Here is a 19,580-nt window from a genome sequence, read left to right as displayed (position 1 = left end):
TCATTTTAAATATTGTCCACAGACAAACCAAACTGATCCATCGTGCGCATTTTTGGATACATCTACCAAGTAAGATCTGACACTTTCATTCTTACACGTCAATTCATGATTGCTCTAATTAATTAAAGCCGATAAGTCATCTCTCTAATTGTGTGATACATCTTAGATATTAATTAAACTAATTAATATTGGCTTTAATTAATTAAATACCATTGATGTCTGTCTTATATTGTGTGATGTATTTTAGTCACGTGATTTAGCTTAGAAATGTTGGGCTGTATTAATTTTAATACCGTTGACTCAAATCTCTAATTGTGTGATAAATAGTGAGACAGGAGTGTGGTCAACTTACGGGTGTCACGTGGTGTACAGTGATCAATTTCGTGTTACGTGTGAGTTTAACCACACTACAAACTTTGCAGTGCTCATGAGCCCATACGCCTATTTGGTACGTCAAACTGGACTGAAAGAAATAACCTATTTGTATTTTTTGTCTGATCTAAAATTTTATTAATTTAATGGGTTGTAAAAAACGTTAAACTTCATAAAGAATATTTTGTTTTTTCATGTCGAAGTTTCAACCAAAAACATTATAATGAAAGAATGTTTTTTTTTATCTTGTTAATAGATAAAGTAAGAAAATATCAGAATGATAGGACATATTTTAACTAATATATGTATGTAATGTATGTAACCTATTTGTCTGTCCATTTTGTTTACTTTACAGCACAAGGACAACTACGGCTTGGCTATGTTGTCGAAGATCTGTACCTCACTTTCCATTGCATGTCTTCTTACGACAATCATAGTGTACGCTATTGTGTGGAGGTAAATCTGTTTTGTCACGTTCGTCAAGTATTTATATTTCTGTCTCTCCGTTGTTCAAGTTAACTACTGTTTTTAATTAAGTCTCTCCGTTGTTCAACTTAACTACTGTTTTTAATTAAGTCTCTCGGTTGTTCAAGTTAACTACTATTTTTAATTAAGTCTCACGGTTGTTCAAGTTAACTACTATTTTTAATTAAGTCTCTCGGTTGTTCAAGTTAACTACTATTTTTAATTAAGTCTCTCGGTTGTTCAAGTTAACTACTATTTTTAATTCTGTCTCTCCGTTGTTCAACTTAAGTACTTTTTTTAATTTAGTCTATCCGTTGGTCGTTAACTACTGTTTTTAATCTAGTTTCTCCGTTAGTCAAGACCGTTAGCAATTGGATACAATGGTCTCAAGTCTGTAGAACGTCCCTGAGTCCACCCAACTCTGATTGGCACCTGACTAGCAATTGGGAAAAAAATAGGCAGCAGGGCATAGTGCTGACTAAAACCACCCACGTTTGCCGTGGTCGTTGAAAGAGATAAACTCTACTTCATCTGCACCGTGTGACTTGAGTAGGAACGTGAAAAGATGATAATGAAACGCTTAAAATTACAACCTGGATTTTAACGATAATAAGGATCATGTTTAGGTTTAGTATCCCAGTTCATTTTCTTCATCCCCAGTCAGTCGTAGTATACACCAATCCCGTAGATTACAAATGCATCCTGATCTATGGTATCGTGGTTAAGTGTAGAATGCGCGGTCATAACTCGTAAACCTCGAGTCCAGTTCTCAGGTTCGAGTCCGTTCTGTTCCAGTAGATACTTGAATCTGCAAATATAAAGAACACCGAGTCACCAAACGGACAAACCGAATACAGTGTAGTTTTATTTAGGAACATCTTCTTGAGCGATTTTATTTAGTTTTTAATGAATGTTTTTATGTACTGTTTATGTTGTTTACTGGTGTGTTTTTAATTAACTCACCCTTTTATACAAGACACTTCAATTACCTCACCGGGGTCGGCGTGGTCGAGTTGGTAAAGCTCATGGTTGCTAAACCGAAAAGTCTCGAGTTAGAACCCTCGGGCAGATGAGGCTTGTTAGCTGGGGGACAACCACTCTTCTAGGAGAGACAACTCCAAAATCAAATAACTGCTGCTTTGTAGTTTGTTCTTTCTTGGACAAAGGCTATGGAAGCAAAGCCTAAAAGAAAAGCAGGCTGTAATCGGAGTCAATGATGGCGCATAACCAGTTGACACGTATCCTTAATTGTGTTGAAGGGGGATCCCTTCCAAAACTAACATTAAGAAGGAAGAAGAAGAAGAAGAATTACCTCACCTTTCATTTGTTTATTGTTTTAAGTTTTTAGTTAACCTACCCTCTTATGCACTAAACTTTAATTACCTCACCTTTCATTTGTTTACTGGTGTATTTAGTTTTTAATTAACCCACCCTTTTATGCTTGACATTTCATTTACCTCACCTTTCATTTGTTTACCTGAGTTATTCTGCAACCACAGATATGTGACGTCAGAACGCGCCGCTTTCTACGTGAACTTGTCAGTGGCCTTGACATTAGGCTACACTTTGTTTTTGGTGGGAATCGAACAAACAGAAAATAAGGTGCCTGCTTGATTTTGTTTTTACAATTTACATTAATTAATCACCAAATATTAAGTCTACAGTAATCAACAAAGACACCTTTATTTGGTATTTAAATACGCGCGGCATGTGCCTCAGTTTAGAGTGTATTGATGAATCATTTTCTCTTATGTTTTATTGATGGTAAACGAATACATTAAACTTACTAAATGTTACCTAATGTACTAAATAATGTTACGGATGGTAAACTAATACTAAATCTTGCCTCCTCTTACACGCATGTTAAACAAATGTACTTAATCTTACCTCCCTTTAGAAGAATGGTAAACGAATGTACTAATCTCCCCACCCCCCATTACAAGAATGGTAAACTAATGTACTAAATCTTACCTCCCCTCACAAGAATGGTAAACTAATGTACTAAATCTTACCTCCCCTTACAAGGATGTTAAACCAATGTACTAAATCTTACCTTCGCTTACAAGAATGGTAAACTACTAAATCTTACCTCCCCTAACGAGAATGGTAAACGAATGTACTAAATTTTACCTCCCCTAACAAGAATGGTAAACTAATGTACTAAATCTTACCTCCCCTTACAAGGATGTTAAACCAATGTACTAAATCTTACCTTCGCTTACAAGAATGGTAAACTAATGTACTAAATCTTACCTCCCCTAACGAGAATGGTAAACGAATGTACTAAATTTTACCTCCCCTAACAAGAATGGTAAACGAATGTACTAAATCTTACCTCCCCTAACAAGAATGGTAAACGAATGTACTAAATCTTACCTCCCCTCACAAGAATGGTAAACTAATGTACTAAACCTTACCTCCCCTTACAAGATGGCGTGTACCTGGATAGCCATCCTGCTTCACTATCTGATGTTGGTCGTGTTTTTCTCCATGTTAAGTCAAGGCTTGGATCTGCTGCGCTCCGTCCTGGTGGTGACGTCACGTTCCATCGTACGAACGGCACTTCCTCTAACGTACGGTAGGCCGGGGAACATTCTGTGTCGGCCAGGGATTCGGTTAAACCTTATAGCTTGTCGTTTTAGTTAAACCTTTTAGTTAAACCTTGTATACCTAACAGCTTGCCATTTTAATTAAACCTTATAGCTTGTCGTTTTAGTCAAACCTTATAGTTAAGCTTTTAGTTAAACCTAACAGCTTGCTATTTTAGTTAAACCTTATAATTTAGCTTTTGTATAAACAATATAGTTAGACATTTTAGTTAAAAATGTTTAACGTTGTAGTTAAACCTTGTTGTTTAGCTTTTGGTCAAACCTCACATTTTAGCTTTAGGTTGAACCTTAATTAAAATCACGCTAATTTTATCACGTTCATTGACCTTATAAGGTGGACCTCTTATCATCGTAGCCTTGTGCCTTGCGATAACAGAATCTCATGGATATGGCACGGAGACGTAGTAAGATAATTGGGTTTTTATAATTGGGTTATTTATAATTAAATAACATGCAGCCGTTCACAGGTACTTGGCTAGATTGTATTGTAGTATTAAATAAAATGTGCACAAACATTCGGGTCGTTCATACATAAATGACGTCACACTCGTAAGGGGTATGAAAAATTAAACTGCAATTTTAAGGGGAAAGGGGTTGTAGGCTGAGGTGTGGCAAATATGCTCTAGCGAGTCATACCGCACATAAATAACTATAGCCGCAGCTACAGAATGACCTGTTAGTCTAGGGTTTGTCTCGTTGGACAAGAGGTCCCTTAATAGTAATATTGAGTTTATTAATGTTGTATTATTATTGTTATTAACTGATAGTAATATTGAGTTCAGTAAAAGGTTTAAAATTATGACTAAGGAATTAATTCAGTTTCAAGAACATTTAACTTTTAATACATTAATTATTGGTATAGTAGTACTAATACAACTTGGAGTAGCCTGGAATGGGCGACTGGTCTTCAGGGCGGCGTGGTCACGCTTGCTCACACACCGACCTCTGTAGCGTCTAAGTTTCAGCCCCAAGCTAGCCGGCTGTAAAATACATGTGACAACTTCCTAACATATGTGTGATATACACATTCATTCAGACACATACAAGTTTTAAATTAAGATAATACATTTACATTAGCCTTACATAAGGCCTACAATAAACATTACTAGGAAATATGCTTTCATTCATACATTGTTTTACACTCATTCCATACTTATTAATTAATATTGTAACATTACAGCTAATAAAAGTAAGAGTAAATTACCTTCCAAAGAAGCCACACAATCCTCTACACACGTTGCCAAACGTACGTTTAATTTCTCCGAGGAGAACAAGTGCCGTAGCACCAAAATAATTATAATGTAATAATGGCTAGTGCCTAAGCACCAAAATAAACGTGTACCTCCGAAGAGGGGAGAAGGTAGAGTGACCGGACTGTAGCGTCCCTACCCTACAGGTCACATGACACAGGCTCCGCCCTCACGACCGCAGTCTGAGGTCGAGGCCCGGTCAGCCTTACGATACCGCTGGACTCAGGTCCAGGTGTGTACCGTTACCTGTGGGGTAGCAAGAAGGGGGGAAAGGTGGAGACACCATGATAGATATTTATAATCTATCATAACATCCCCCTCCCCGCGATAATGGTTTGCTGAAAGCACACCTTTAGCGCAACCTAAACACACTTTTCATATTAAATCCTTACATACCATACATTTTGTCATTGTGTAAAATAAAAGGTTACAGTACGATCACATTATACAACTGTATTACATAAAAATCAAGGAAATCAAAAGCGTTTACACCGCTAAATGTAATCAATTTTAACTACATATATAAGTAGGACTATCATAAATTTTATGACATTTATGTCCAAAAGAAATGGTGAGTAGTATAACTATATTTATAAGTGTTTACTTGGTACATTCAATTGAATAGCTGTGCATAGTAGACCCTACATTGAAAGTGGGTGCTCTATGAAACAAATGCAAAGACATGTAAAATAAGTATACATTCATCATGTTAACTAAACATGTAATTTATCAAACTGAAATAAAACATGATAACAAATGCATTTTATGTAAATATACATTTATATAGAATTGTCTATCTAGCGTCGTATTGTGACCGTTCTGACCGCCTACATTTCTGTAAGTCTTTTGTTACAGGCATTGGTTCAGAATTAATTGTCAGGCTGTTCTTGTTTTTAGGCTTTGTTATAATTTTTATAACCGTTATACACAATGTTACTTATCATTGGAGCAATATGTCTTTTCTTTGGAGCATAAGTATTAGCTGTAGCTTTTAGTTTTATTGCACTGGTTTTTATTCTGTCTCTAAATAAGTCCCAGTGTTTATAATTGTTTTGAGATTTATTTTCGTGGTCAGTGTTTGCGCCACCCTTAGTTTTCTTGTGTGTTTGACAAACATTGCATGTCTTGTAATGGTAGGATACTGACTTAGATAAGCCAGGCCACCAAAAATGCTCTAAGATTCGAGTTTTCATTTTGGCCACGCCCACATGAGCTGACCGCTTGTTGCTGTGGGTCAGGTCAAGTACCACCTGCCGCAGCGGTTTAGGTACAGCCAATTGGTCCCACACGACGCCCTGTCCGTCGGTGTATCGTCTTATCAACAGTCCATCGCTGTTAAAATAAAACTCAGAGGGTCCGTGTTGGTCCAGTTTAGTCTGAGCGTATATTTTAGTCTTAGCTAACGTTTCGTCTTTTGTCTGCATTTGTTTGAACTGTTCAACAGTCACGTCAAATTCAGCGATGAATCTTGTAATGTCATTCTTTTTTGTTACTTTCTTAGTTTGTGCCTTTGTGACGAGGGCGGCTGCTACGTCTAGGTTATCGCCCATCGTCGCCCCACTCACGCTACCAATTATTAAGTCCACGGGCGGGTCTTTCAGGAGCGCCGCTTTAGTGCACCCGGTAAAATATGGAGATTTGATTCTAATCCATCCCACTTTATAAACCACTTTTCTACCATCAAATAAAGTACAAGTAACGGTGTCGTTATTGTTTTGTCCGTTACTCAACGATTCCCTGCATCCAATAATACTACACCCGGTATCTCTTAATACCTTAACCTTTTCCCCATTAACTTCACCATCAGCTATAGTTCCCCTCTTAGATTCTATGTCCCCCTCGAAACATGCAAGACCTAACTGAGGATCCCTTATTTGATCAAAATGCTTTCTGTCACCTTTTGTATCTTTGTCCGACATTGCCAATAGCTGTTCTTCTGCCTGATGGCTAACAAAAGGGTTGCCAGAGCTAACCTGGCCCACCGCTGCGCTACCATAGCCTCCCCTTCCCCTGCTGACAGCAGCTGCGGGGTAGGCGTTATTTCTGACCGGACCCGAGTATGGCTGGCGGTCAGTGTGACCCTCGCTCCGTGACCCGGCATTCTCACTCGTGTAACGCTTCAGGTGGAAACAATCGTCCGTGTTGTGTCCCCTTTTAAAACAGAAGGCGCACGACTTGGGCTGATTGTTAACTTTGTCATCTAGACCTACGTGCGCTATTGGTTTAGTTGTATGCTTTATACGTGCTAGGTTTTTATCGGGATGCGCTATCATGTAATTGTCGGCTTGGGTTAATACCGAGTCCAGATTTAGGTCATTTCTCTCAGTGATGAAATTGACCACGTCCTCGTTGACAGTGTGTAGTAGTTTATCTACCACCATCAAATCACGGAGGGCTTCAAATGACTTGTCGATTTTTGACAAGTCTACCCACCGAGTAAGGTAATGTTTTGCTCTGTTGCTATAAGCAACAATAGACTCATTAGCCTCAGGTGCTATGGCGTAAAACTTTTGCCTATATCCCTGTGCTGTCAGATGAAAGTGACGACATAGAGCAGTTTTTACCTCCTCGTAGGAAGCTTTTGCTTCCGCTCTGTGTCCCATAAAGCACACTGGCAATAGTTCTGCCGGCATTAATTTGCGGAGCTCATTACTCCAGCAGTCTTGCCTCCATCTGTTTTGCCTAGCCTCTTCTTCAAAACGAAGGAGAAAAAAGTCTAGGTGATCGGCCACCCCATCAAACTTTGGTAGTGTCACCTTCGATGATCCGACACCTATTTGCTCCTCCCCCTTCCCCACATACTCGTTGCTACGATTCGCTAACTCTATTCGTTTAATTTCCAACTCTAACAGCTGAATTTGACGCTCCTCTTTTTCCTTGTCCCTAGCCCACTCTGCTTGCTTAAATTCCCGTTCCCTGTCTACCCTAGCCCGTTCCGCGTCCACCTCATCCCTGACCCATTTTAAAAGCTTTGTCCCCGCGTAACCTAACGCCTCCCCCTCCCGCTTTATCTCTAGCTGTGACCGCTGCGTAGCCTGGTAGGATGCCATGGCGTCCGGTCAACTTTAGGTCAAGAGTAGGATACCTTTGTACAGGGGGAATGGTAGGGTGGTCACTGATCAGGGTACCCAAATAGTGTTAGCTGTTTTTAAAAAAAAAATTAATGTAGAGCACTGACAGTATCTGAACTTGCCTGAACAAGAGACACTTACCGAAACTGCAGTGGTCGCTCTGAGTCACCCTGGGAAGTTAGCTGGGTGGTATCAAGGGTGGGTAGAGCTAGGTCTAACTTTGACTTTAACAATCTGAAAACTATAAGTAATTACTAGTAAAGGATGTACAATTGTATTCTAATTGTGGCATAAAAAGTAACAAAATTAAATTAAAATTAAATTCTACCTTTATATATATAATTATATATATATGATAAAAATGTACCAGTATTTATATATATTTAAAAAAAAAATCTAGCTTTGATACGAGCCCCCAATGTGGCAAATATGCTCTAGCGAGTCATACCGCACATAAATAACTATAGCCGCAGCTACAGAATGACCTGTTAGTCTAGGGTTTGTCTCGTTGGACAAGAGGTCCCTTAATAGTAATATTGAGTTTATTAATGTTGTATTATTATTGTTATTAACTGATAGTAATATTGAGTTCAGTAAAAGGTTTAAAATTATGACTAAGGAATTAATTCAGTTTCAAGAACATTTAACTTTTAATACATTAATTATTGGTATAGTAGTACTAATACAACTTGGAGTAGCCTGGAATGGGCGACTGGTCTTCAGGGCGGCGTGGTCACGCTTGCTCACACAACGACCTCTGTAGCGTCTAAGTTTCAGCCCCAAGCTAGCCGGCTGTAAAATACATGTGACAACTTCCTAACATATGTGTGATATACACATTCATTCAGACACATACAAGTTTTAAATTAAGATAATACATTTACATTAGCCTTACATAAGGCCTACAATAAACATTACTAGGAAATATGCTTTCATTCATACATTGTTTTACACTCATTCCATACTTATTAATTAATATTGTAACATTACAGCTAATAAAAGTAAGAGTAAATTACCTTCCAAAGAAGCCACACAATCCTCTACACACGTTGCCAAACGTACGTTTAATTTCTCCGAGGAGAACAAGTGCCGTAGCACCAAAATAATTATAATGTAATAATGGCTAGTGCCTAAGCACCAAAATAAACGTGTACCTCCGAAGAGGGGAGAAGGTAGAGTGACCGGACTGTAGCGTCCCTACCCTACAGGTCACATGACACAGGCTCCGCCCTCACGACCGCAGTCTGAGGTCGAGGCCCGGTCAGCCTTACGATACCGCTGGACTCAGGTCCAGGTGTGTACCGTTACCTGTGGGGTAGCAAGAAGGGGGGAAAGGTGGAGACACCATGATAGATATTTATAATCTATCATAACATGAGGTGTGATATCATTTTAGGAAGAGGGGTCTGGCTTTTTCTGTCGATGTGTGACGGAGGGGGGGGGGGGGGGAGGTAAAAATCGTCCAAAAAAGCGTGACGTCATTTATGGATGACCCCATTTTATAAGAAATAATGCGTTTTAGTAAAAACAAAATGTACATGTGTTATGAAAGAACATGTATTAAGATTTCGGTTATGCTGTTATAAATAGTTAATATTTAATTGCACCAAATTATAATTTACGCTGTCCTCTGTCTAGCTGTTGGCTCTCAGTGGAAAATGGTCTCTATTGGGCTTTCGCCGGCCCGGCGATTTTTATCATTATTGTAAGTTCGACCTTGCTCACATCCACCAAATAGAATGACTTTAATTTAATTTTTATTGTTTGGTTAGATGATACATAGACTAAAACTTTGGTGTATCAGTAAAACTAGCGCAAATTTGAAATGAAGATAAAAAAGTCATTTTCTTACATATACTAAACTTTTGTCCCGATTTGCTCTAAATTTTTACAATTTTTTTTTCAGCTAAACATTGTCATAGTTGTATTCGTTCTTAGAGCCATGCAGTCTGCGCATTTTATGAACAACAAGCCACTCACTGAAAGATCCATGTAAGCGTCACATACTTAGCACGAAAACGCAAATATTTTATTGATTCCGATCCGCTTATACTTTTAACGATGGCTATTCAGACAAGTCAATGTTTTGTGTTTCGATTGATTAATCGATAGCCTGGTAGACTACAGTATGTTAATGACGTTTCTTGTTATTTGTTTTTAATTGTAATATCAAAGGGGATTTACCTTCAGCATACAAGAAAATTCAACAAGGCAGCAGTCTTTTAATTTTGGAGTTTTCTCCCCTAGATGGTTTGGTGACCCTTGTTGGTGACCCTCAACTTACCGAGTTATGAACTCGGAACTCTTAGAGTTGGGAGTCCATAGCTCTTCCGGGAACAGGGCATTACCCACCCCCGTCAATTACCCCCCCCGGATATCCCCCCCCCCCCCCCCCCGACATTACCCGTTAGGGTTAGGGTTAGGGTTAGGGTTAGGGTTAGGGTTAGGGTTAGGGTTAGGGTTAGAATAGGGTTAGGATTAGGGTTAGGTTTAGGGTTAGGTTTAGGTTTAGGGTTAGGATTAGGGTTAGGGTTAGGGTTAGGGTTAGGGTTAGGGTTAGGGTTAGGGTTAGGGTTTAGTTCAGGGTTAGAGCTAGGGCTAGGGTTAGGGCTAGGGTTAGTGTGATGGTCAGGGTCAGGGCTAGGATTAGGGTTAGTGTCATGTTCAAGGTTAGGCTTAAACCAATGTCTTGCGTTGGTTTTGGTTTTGTGTTAAGTTTTAAGCTGAGGTGAGTGCTTAGGTTTGGTCTTTTTCTTAAGGTTAGGATTAAGGTAATAAATAGGTATAGAATTTGAGTTAGAGTTAGGATTCTAACTTGAGGGGGGTAGGGGGGGGGGTAATTCCCCGGGTGTAATTGACAGGGTGGTAATTGAGGGTAACTGACTGGGGGTGGGGGGGTAATGTCCAGTAGCCAGCTCTTCCAGTTGACCACGACACTCTCTATGTGGAGCGTAATTTCACGATTCAATACAGCGTTTAAAATAGCCAGTGAAATGTAGTATTAAAAGTAAAGTAAAGTTCCCCTTCCATACCTGACGGTCTATAGGGCAGGTGAAGTAGAGTCCACCTGTTTCAGTGACTCGGCATATGAAGAGATAGTGTGGTCAGCACTATGCCCATCCGCCTGTACTTTCACTAACGTAAGTTAGTTACCCATCAGAGCTGGAAATGTATGATTCTGCTCCTCATAAAATGGTTGACAAGCTGATTAACTAGGTAAGAAAATGCTGGTCACGTGGCCATTGTTTATGTTTGTCCTAGGTCAGTCGTCCGGTCCATCTGTGTCTTGTCGCCTATCCTCGGTCTGCCCTGGCTGTTTGGCATCCTGTCCCTGACTAGCTCCCACGTGACCTTCCAGTACCTGTTCGCCATCACAAACACAATCCAGGTACGGTGTCTTTAATACGCAATAGGGCTGGTAAGTAGGTCACCAACCAGCTCTATGGCTCAATCAGGTTTTATTGAGCCGTAGAACTGGTTGGTGACCTACTTACCTACCCTATTATATTGTGACGATATTGTGATGATGATGTCTATTACGAAAATGTGTAGGCACAGAGAGAGAGAGAGTGTGTGTGTGTGAGTTGCCTCCTCTTGAAAGTGGTGTGCTTGCGATATAACAAGTGTGTGAACGAAGCAGTGTGGTGTGATGTCAACAGTGTATCTGCTAGTCCGTTTTGTTATTGTCATGTTTCTTGTTGTTAGTGAAAATTACCAGTGAATTATACAGATTCTCTTTATGGATTGTGTTTATTTACAATTGTTACACTTGGCCCAAACGAGCCAAAATACCTAAGAAACCGATTGTAACAATATTCACAATGTTTAAAAGGTATACGATATCGCAAATCATATGGTTAAGATAAACATAATACCTTTTGTTTTATTTGATGTTTACCGTGCAAACATCTATACATTTAAATCTATTGTATTACAATTTACATCACACGTATATCGCTAATTTAATTAACTGACTGTTCTTAATTAAATCTATTTATCATACAGGGTTTGTTTATTTTTATCTTTCAATGCCTGCGTCAACAACAGGTATGTATGTGTTGATATTTTAATTGAGTACTAGTGTTTTAAAAAAATAGTGTTACCATATATTTAGTTTCCGTTGTTAAAATATCACACATTGTAGTGTCTAGCACCGTAATGTTTTGTCTTCGTGCAATTGTATATCACTATTAAATAGCAATTTTAAACCAGCATTTATTCTGCTCAGTGTTACAAGGGCGAACTTAATATATTTATTACTTTTTTAAAAATATAACGATGTTGTTATTTTATTTAAAACGTTGTCTTAAAGGAATTTCCGAGATAATGTTAACATTATAACCCTTTCCGAGAAATAAAAATATTGAGACAGTCTTCACTTAATTTTATCGTTTTCAACGTATCCTCCAATGTTAACATTTACACTGCCTTCAACAAAATGTTAACTTTGTCCGGGTATTTGCTAACATTAAGACTGTGTCCGACAAAATGCCAACTTTGTCCTAATATTCGCTAACATTGAGACTGATTCCGAGAAAAGGTTAACTCGTAAACTGCCCATGAAATACTTTGTGCAAGATCCGTTCTGATCAGTTCTTCAGTTTTAAGTATGACATATAGGCTAGCCCCGCATATACATACTAAATCATCATCTTCGTCATCTTACAGTTTTTCAGTTTTAAGTATAACATATAGGCGAGCCAGGCATATACATACTACATCATCATCTTCGTCATCTTACAGTTCTTCAGTTTTAAGTATGACATATAGGCTAGCCCCGCATATACATACTACATCATCATCTTCGTCATCTTACAGTTCTTCAGTTTTAAGTATGACATATAGGCTAGCCCCGCATATACATACTACATCATCATCTTCGTCATCTTACAGTTCGTCAGTTTTAAGTATGACATAAAGGCGAGCCTCGCATATACATACTACATCATCATCTTCGTCATATTACAGTTCTTCAGTTTTAAGTATGACATATAGGCTAGCCCCGCATATACATACTAAATCATCATCTTCGTCATCTTACAGTTCGTCAGTTTTAAGTATGACATATAGGCTAGCCCCACATATACATACTTCATCATCATCTTCGTCATCTTACAGTTCGTCAGTTTTAAGTATGACATAAAGGCGAGCCTCGCATATACATACTAAATCATCATCTTCGTCATCTTACAGGTGAAGGATGGCATTAGATCCCTAGTGAGAAGGTACCGTTCACACCACTTGGACTCAAGTGCCGGTATAATGTTGACGTGGGTAAGTAATTTTAAGCTCCGCCCAACAGCTTAACACATTGTTGTTTTAAATTGCCTTGTGTAAGTTACAGAAAAAGTATATCCAGTTTGTATTGAGATTGCCTTGGGAAAGTTACAGAAAAAGTATATCCAGTTTGTATTGAGATTGCCTTGGGAAAGTTACAGAAAAAGTATATCCAGTTTGTATTGAGATTGCCTTGGGTAAGTTACAGAAAAAGTATATCCAGTTTGTATTGAGATTGTCTTGGGAAACCTACACAAAAAAAATATATATCCAGGTTGTATTGAGATTGCTTTGGGTAAGTTACAGAAAAAGTATGTCCAGTTTGTATTGAGATTGCGTTGGGTAAGTTACAGAAAAAGTATATCAAGTCGTGGAATATATTTTTGATTGAAGATTGTCATGGTTATGCTATATCAAGATCTACACTGCATTATAGGCGTAGCGACACTTCCTGGTGCCCGAGGAGAAACTTTCAATTTGGCGCCTTCCCCCCCCCCCCCCCCCCCCCCCTCGGGAACAACTTTTCAATTTTCAGTTTGCACCCCACTCCTCAAACTTTTGATTAGTTCCCCCCCCCCCTACTTTCAATTTACACCTCCCCCCCTTCAAACTTTCAATTTCTTTTTCCAACACATTTTGGCGCCCTCTGAGGTCGGCGCCCGGGGACATATGTACCCCCCGCCCCGCCCCCCCCCCCCCCCGTCGCTACGCCTCTGCATTGCATCTTGCCACAGTGTATATTTTAGGTTGCGGACAACTTTATTAAACTATCAAATTTGTTTTTTTGGTTACAAATAACTTTTATTAAATCAATATTTAAATGTCATCATAAAATAATTATTAGATCTTGTTAGTGTTAAAGACGTGCTAGATACCTTAAGTATTGACTGTTTGATTTAATTATATACGTTAGTGCTAAAGACGTGCTATATATCTGAAGTATTGACTGTTTGATTTAATTATATACGTTAGCGCTAAAGACGTGCTAAGATATCTGAAGTATTGACTGTTTGATTTAATTATATACGTTAGCGCTAAAGACGTGCTAAGATATCTTAAGTATTGACTGTTTGATTTAATTATATACGTAAGTGCTAAAGACGTGCTAAGATATCTTCAGTATTGACTGTTTGATTTAATTATATACGTTAGTGCTAAAGACGTGCTATATATCTTCAGTATTGACTGTTTGATTTAATTATATACGTTAGTGCTAAAGACGTGCTAAGATATCTTAAGTATTGACTGTTTGATTTAATTATATACGTTAGTGCTAAAGACGTGCTATATATCTTCAGTATTGACTGTTTGATTTAATTATATACGTTAGTGCTAAAGACGTGCTATATATCTTCAGTATTGACTGTTTGATTTAATTATATACGCTGCCATCTTGTTTCAGTATTCCACGTCCACACCGTCTACACAAGTCAAGTGAATGATGGTTAAAAGACGAGAAAACGTTTGTTTTTAATTTTACATTTCTTAATTTCTTATTGCTTTTTTTTAAGAAATAATAGTGTAACTGTAATACAAGAAAGAGACGTATCGTATTTTCTGTGTATCTGTTTAATGTTACAAAAAAAAACGATTATGGTACATACATCTATTGGAGTACTTTTGTCCAGAAAATGTAGATAGCTTCATATCTGATCCCGGATGAAGTCAATGTATTTTGTTTTGTTGTGCGACTAGCTAATATTTGTGAATGCTTTTGAATACATGCCTGATAAGATCTATCGGAAGAAATGAATGTTAAATGACAAATTAGATTTAGGGCTGCAACTTTTTTCGCCAAAAGCTTTGCCTGAGGTATTAGTTACATTACTAAAACATGCTTTGTTAATAACAAAAATCTGCTTGTGGATCGCGAATAAAAAATAGTATAAGAAAAAAATCGTTTACATTTCTTTTAAGTATCTTTAATTATTTACTATCATAATTTGAAAATGTCTTTTCATTTAGTTATATTACAAATAATATGCGTAACATATTCCTATTTAGAAATTTTTGTGAATACAAACTACTGCGAAATAAATAATTACCAATTCCATTTGAAAAGAAAAACTGGACTTATTGACGACTCTCCAATAGGGCTGGTAAGTAGGTCACCAACCAACTCTATGTCTAATGCAGATTTTACTGAGCCGTATAGGGCTGGTAAGTAGGTCACCAACCAATTCTACGGCTCAATAAAACCTGCTTGAGCCATATAACTGGTTGGTGACCTACTTACCAGCCCTATAACTGGTTGGTGACCTACTTACCAGCCATACACCTGGTTGGTGACCTACTTTCCAGCCCTATAACTGGTTGGTGACCCACTTACCAGCCCTATTTCTAGAGTCGCCTTGTGTTTCTCCATAGAGCCTGCAGGTGTTCCCTGAACTTGGTGCTCATGTTGTAGTAGACCAGCAGGCTGATGCTGCAGTTGATGGTCTCCAGGACAAAGGCCACTGACCCCACTAGCAGCACCAGGTTCCAGAACCTTCCGTTAATCTTCATCTCCGTCACCACGGCCCGTGACGTCAGGATCATCGAGAACGGCAGGAAGCAGACGATAAAGATGGCGGACACGACCGTGATCATGCGCACAACTTTCATCTCTTTTTGCGGTGCGGCGGGTTTGTCCGTCGTCATGGAAACGGATTTTCTCCACTGTAGTTTGCTGCGCAGCGTCCACGCTGTTATTGCCGTGCAGATGATGACGATGAAAAACGACAACAGAGGAATGAAGAAATCCGTCACGAAAAACGAAATATTAAACACGGCGTCTTTGTTGGGCCGGTAGAATATTCCCCAAACTGTTCTATTTTTAACATTTTTCCAGTCGTAATAAGTCATATAATAATTGGGAAATACGTTTATAATCATTATAAAATATATGATTGTAATATACGAAAACGTGACTTTTCGGGTGATAATTGTTTTGACTTTTAATGGTAAAGTCACGCATAGACATCTTTCAAACGCGATGAATGCTGTGAGGAACCCTCGCACACGTGTGAAATAGTTGTGGGGGTAGAAGACGGCCAGACTCTGGACCTCCAGAGGCAGGAAGGGCAGGTCAGCCTTGGCCAGCCAGGGGTTGACCAGCACGTTGTACCCCTCCAGCGTGACCAGCGCCCCAAGGTCACTCACCGCCAGGGCCGCGAGGGTCAGGTTGACCTGGTCCTTGAACCCCTGGCGCAGGAAGACCTTCAGGTTGGCCAGGTTCGCCGCGATACCCAGCAGACCGATGACCCCGCAGAGAAGGTCAAGGTTGACGAGTAGCACAAAGTCCAGCACGGATTGGCTGACGTACCCCAGGTAGAACTCGTCGTGTCCTACAACATCGTGACTTTGGTTGTTGCTGGAATTTGGTGCTGGCATCGTGCTGTGTACGGACAGCAGGGCGTCAACTACTTGCATCCATTGAAACCTGACCCTAGTTAATCTACCAACTCACTGGAAGAAACCACAAAAGGTCCTCAAAAACATAACTCTAGGGAAACATGAGCGTTGAATAGATTTATATAACCCACAGATTCAAGATCTCTTTCAATTAATTTTTTTGTAAATATTTTTTAGCACACAATCAAATTAAAGGAACAGTTAATCTATCATCGCAACGACAAATCAAACAAAATGCCACAAAACAAAAACAAATCAAATAATACCCTTTTTAAAAACTTCTCCCCTTTTATCTGACAAGTATCAACGGAACACCTTCATAAAAGAAAATATGTAATTGTTTAATCTTTTAAATGACGCGATGAATTAATTAGTCTGAACAAACATGTCTACTTGTACATGGAAGAGCGAATCAATCATTTTTATTTCAGCAAATATTGACAACTCTTTTAGACGTTTAGTTCAGTCAATAGAAATTTATTTCTTCTTTAATTTATGCTCGATTTCCTTTACTCGATCACGGCTAAAAATTATGTGATGTTTTGTTACTACAGTCATCAGATTTCAAATTAGCGAAACATGTTTAATCGTCATTATGTTTAGCATAATTGCAGATCTTTTATTGATCGACTAACAACACATAAATTATGTGTCTTTAATTAAGTTTAATTAAAAGGCATACATGACGTGTTTTTACCTAAGCAACTTACGTTTGTTAGGGATATGATAAATTATTTCGTGTAAACACACATTATAAAAATGCATAGTTTTTACACAATAAAGAGAAATAAAATGGTTGAATAATTGCCACTTACGATCTTTGTATAATGATACAAGGAGGTTTTTTTGTAGGTCCTAGTTAAACATTTCAATTTGGTCCTAATCATTTTAATTACATCGGTAAATAGCAATCAATTATCCCTTTACCTGTATTGGAGTCATTGTGGTACCAGCTTAGATTTACTTTTTAATTCTCCTCCATCTGTTTCGGTCGTCTGCTGATGTGAGTAGTTCTGCAACTGGCTTCCAAGTCCAGCCTTTGATGCCCTACATCTAGTGACCTCTTTGTATTACCCCTGTTCTCCTTCCTAGCCAGTGCCTATGATTATTATCTTGGATAGACCTCTGGTTCGTGTTCTATTCCCACTCCAAGTCAGTATTTTTGTTTCAACAAGGCTCACATAAAGGACTAATCGGAGTAGTGATTATTTAAAATAAAAAACAGGGAAAATATTTATTTTAACTTGATACGGGGGACATGTATTGGCGTAGCGACCCATTTCAGACGCCGGGGGGGGGGGGAATATCAATCAGGCGCCGCTCCTTCCACCCATTGATAGATATAATTATTCGAGTTGTTGTCCCTTTCCCATAATGGTATTTCTTGTGGTGCAACACAATTGATGTAGAGAACAGTTAAATCAGTATGTACAGCCATGCAGCCGTTCACTTTCTTAACTTTGAGTGTAAATAATTCAATACCCCAGTTTAAAAATATATTCAAAGGAGCTTTTAAATGCTTTCTACCCCTTTTGGCGCCCCCTTATGTTCGGCGCCCGGGGCGGCCGCCCTATCCGACCTCCCCCAGTTACGCCACTGGTGACATGAGATGACAGAAGAGACGTTTAACATATATTATGATCACTTGCTCAATTTTTACCTAATTCCTTTATAGTAAATATTGTAATACGGTCACACGGAAACCAAAAAATGGTTGTATTAATCAAATACCTGCTATTACAAAATTTTTACTGCACAATTTTTATTTTTTTTTAAACTAAATGTTTTATATAAGTATGGAAAATAACAACATTAGAACATGAATAATCTGCCACTAAATATGCATATATACATGATTTGCCTTCATATGTAAACAAATGCAATCAACAATCAATCATCACTGATTAGAAGTTACAAGAAATGGGGCAGATAGTAACTATTTTTTTACATCCTTTCCCTGTCGCTTGTTTAGGTACAATCCTTTCGATTTTCCTGTATTCTGATATGGTAGCGATCCTTTCGATTTTCCTGTATTCTGATATGGTAGCGATCCTTTCGATTTTCCTGTATTCTGATATGGTAGCGATCCTTTCGATTTTCCTGTATTCTGATATGGTAGCAATCCTTTCGATTACATCGTATCTGCGAACAAATAGGCTGACCTCACTAGCATCAATGCTATGAAAATAATATCTGAAAAAATAAGGTAAGATGCATTGACTTTTACCGCTACAGGACATTACCCCCCCCCCCCCACCCCCCGACGGACATTTCCCCCCGGATATCGTCCCCGTATTTACCCCTCCCCCCGGGAGCAATTACCCTCCTGTCAAGAACCCCCTGTCAATTACCCCCCCCCCCAACCTCCTGGGGAATTATTCCCCCCCCCCCCCCCACTCATCCACCAAAATAAAATCCTAATTCTAACTCCGAATCTCTACCTATATATTACCTTAATCCTAACCTTAAGACAGAGACGAAAAACCTAAAAATTCACCTCACACTAAAATCAACCCAAAACCAAACCCAACTCTAGACCTTCAGTTAAGCCTAACCCTGACCCTAACACTAACCCTAACCCTAGCCCTAACCCAAGCACAAACCCTAACCCTAACCCTAACCCTAACCCTAGCGCTAACCCTAGACCTAGGCCAAACTCAAACCCTAGTTCTAACCCTAGCTGAACCTTAAGCTATGACCGGGGGCTAATGTCCTACTGGGCAGGGAGTGATTGACAGAGGGGTAATTCACAGGGGGTAATTACTCCGGGGGGTAATGACGGGGGGAAATGTCCGGGGGGTAATTGACGTGGGGAGGGTAATGTCCTGTTCCCGACTTTTACTTAAATGAATATGGGTGTAGAGTTTAGGCAGAAAATGAACTGTTCAAATCATCTACAATCGGCTGATTTCGCAGTTAGACGAACAAACAACAATGCAGTTGTTTGATTTTGGAGTTGCCACTCCTAGATGGTTTGTGCCATTGAAAATCAAACTTTAAATTTCCGGGGTTTGAACTCGTGACTTATCGGTTTAGCAATCATGCGCTTTACGGGTGCAAATGGAAAGTTTGTTTGAGGGGGGGGGGGGTGCAAATTGAAAGTTTGATGGGGGGAGGGGTGCAAATCGAAATCTTGAAACACT

The 19,580-nt window shown here is 38.9% G+C and overlaps 2 protein-coding genes across 2 annotated transcripts; one reads left to right on the top strand and one right to left on the bottom strand.

Annotated features, from left to right (window-relative positions):
• The first annotated feature begins 3,267 nt into the window (after positions 1-3,267).
• LOC131936204 (adhesion G-protein coupled receptor D1-like) lies at positions 3,268-11,170 on the top strand. Its single transcript, XM_059293117.1, has 5 exons — positions 3,268-3,415; positions 3,781-3,850; positions 9,406-9,472; positions 9,674-9,759; positions 11,029-11,170. The coding sequence occupies exons 1-5, from the start codon at positions 3,268-3,270 to the stop codon at positions 11,168-11,170; spliced, it is 513 nt and encodes a 170-aa protein (XP_059149100.1).
• A 4,214-nt stretch (positions 11,171-15,384) lies between these two features.
• On the bottom strand, positions 15,385-16,416 carry LOC131936202 (N-formyl peptide receptor 2-like). Its single transcript, XM_059293116.1, has one exon. The coding sequence runs from the start codon at positions 16,414-16,416 to the stop codon at positions 15,385-15,387; it is 1,032 nt and encodes a 343-aa protein (XP_059149099.1).
• Positions 16,417-19,580: the final 3,164 nt, after the last annotated feature.

Source organism: Physella acuta, unplaced genomic scaffold (assembly GCF_028476545.2).
Source record: "Physella acuta isolate Inbredline_101_S28 unplaced genomic scaffold, ASM2847654v3 ptg000171l, whole genome shotgun sequence".
NCBI classification, from domain to species: domain Eukaryota; kingdom Metazoa; phylum Mollusca; class Gastropoda; family Physidae; genus Physella; species Physella acuta.
The sequence above is the reverse complement of the archived record's forward strand: the minus strand, read 5'-3'. Positions and strand labels throughout refer to the sequence as shown.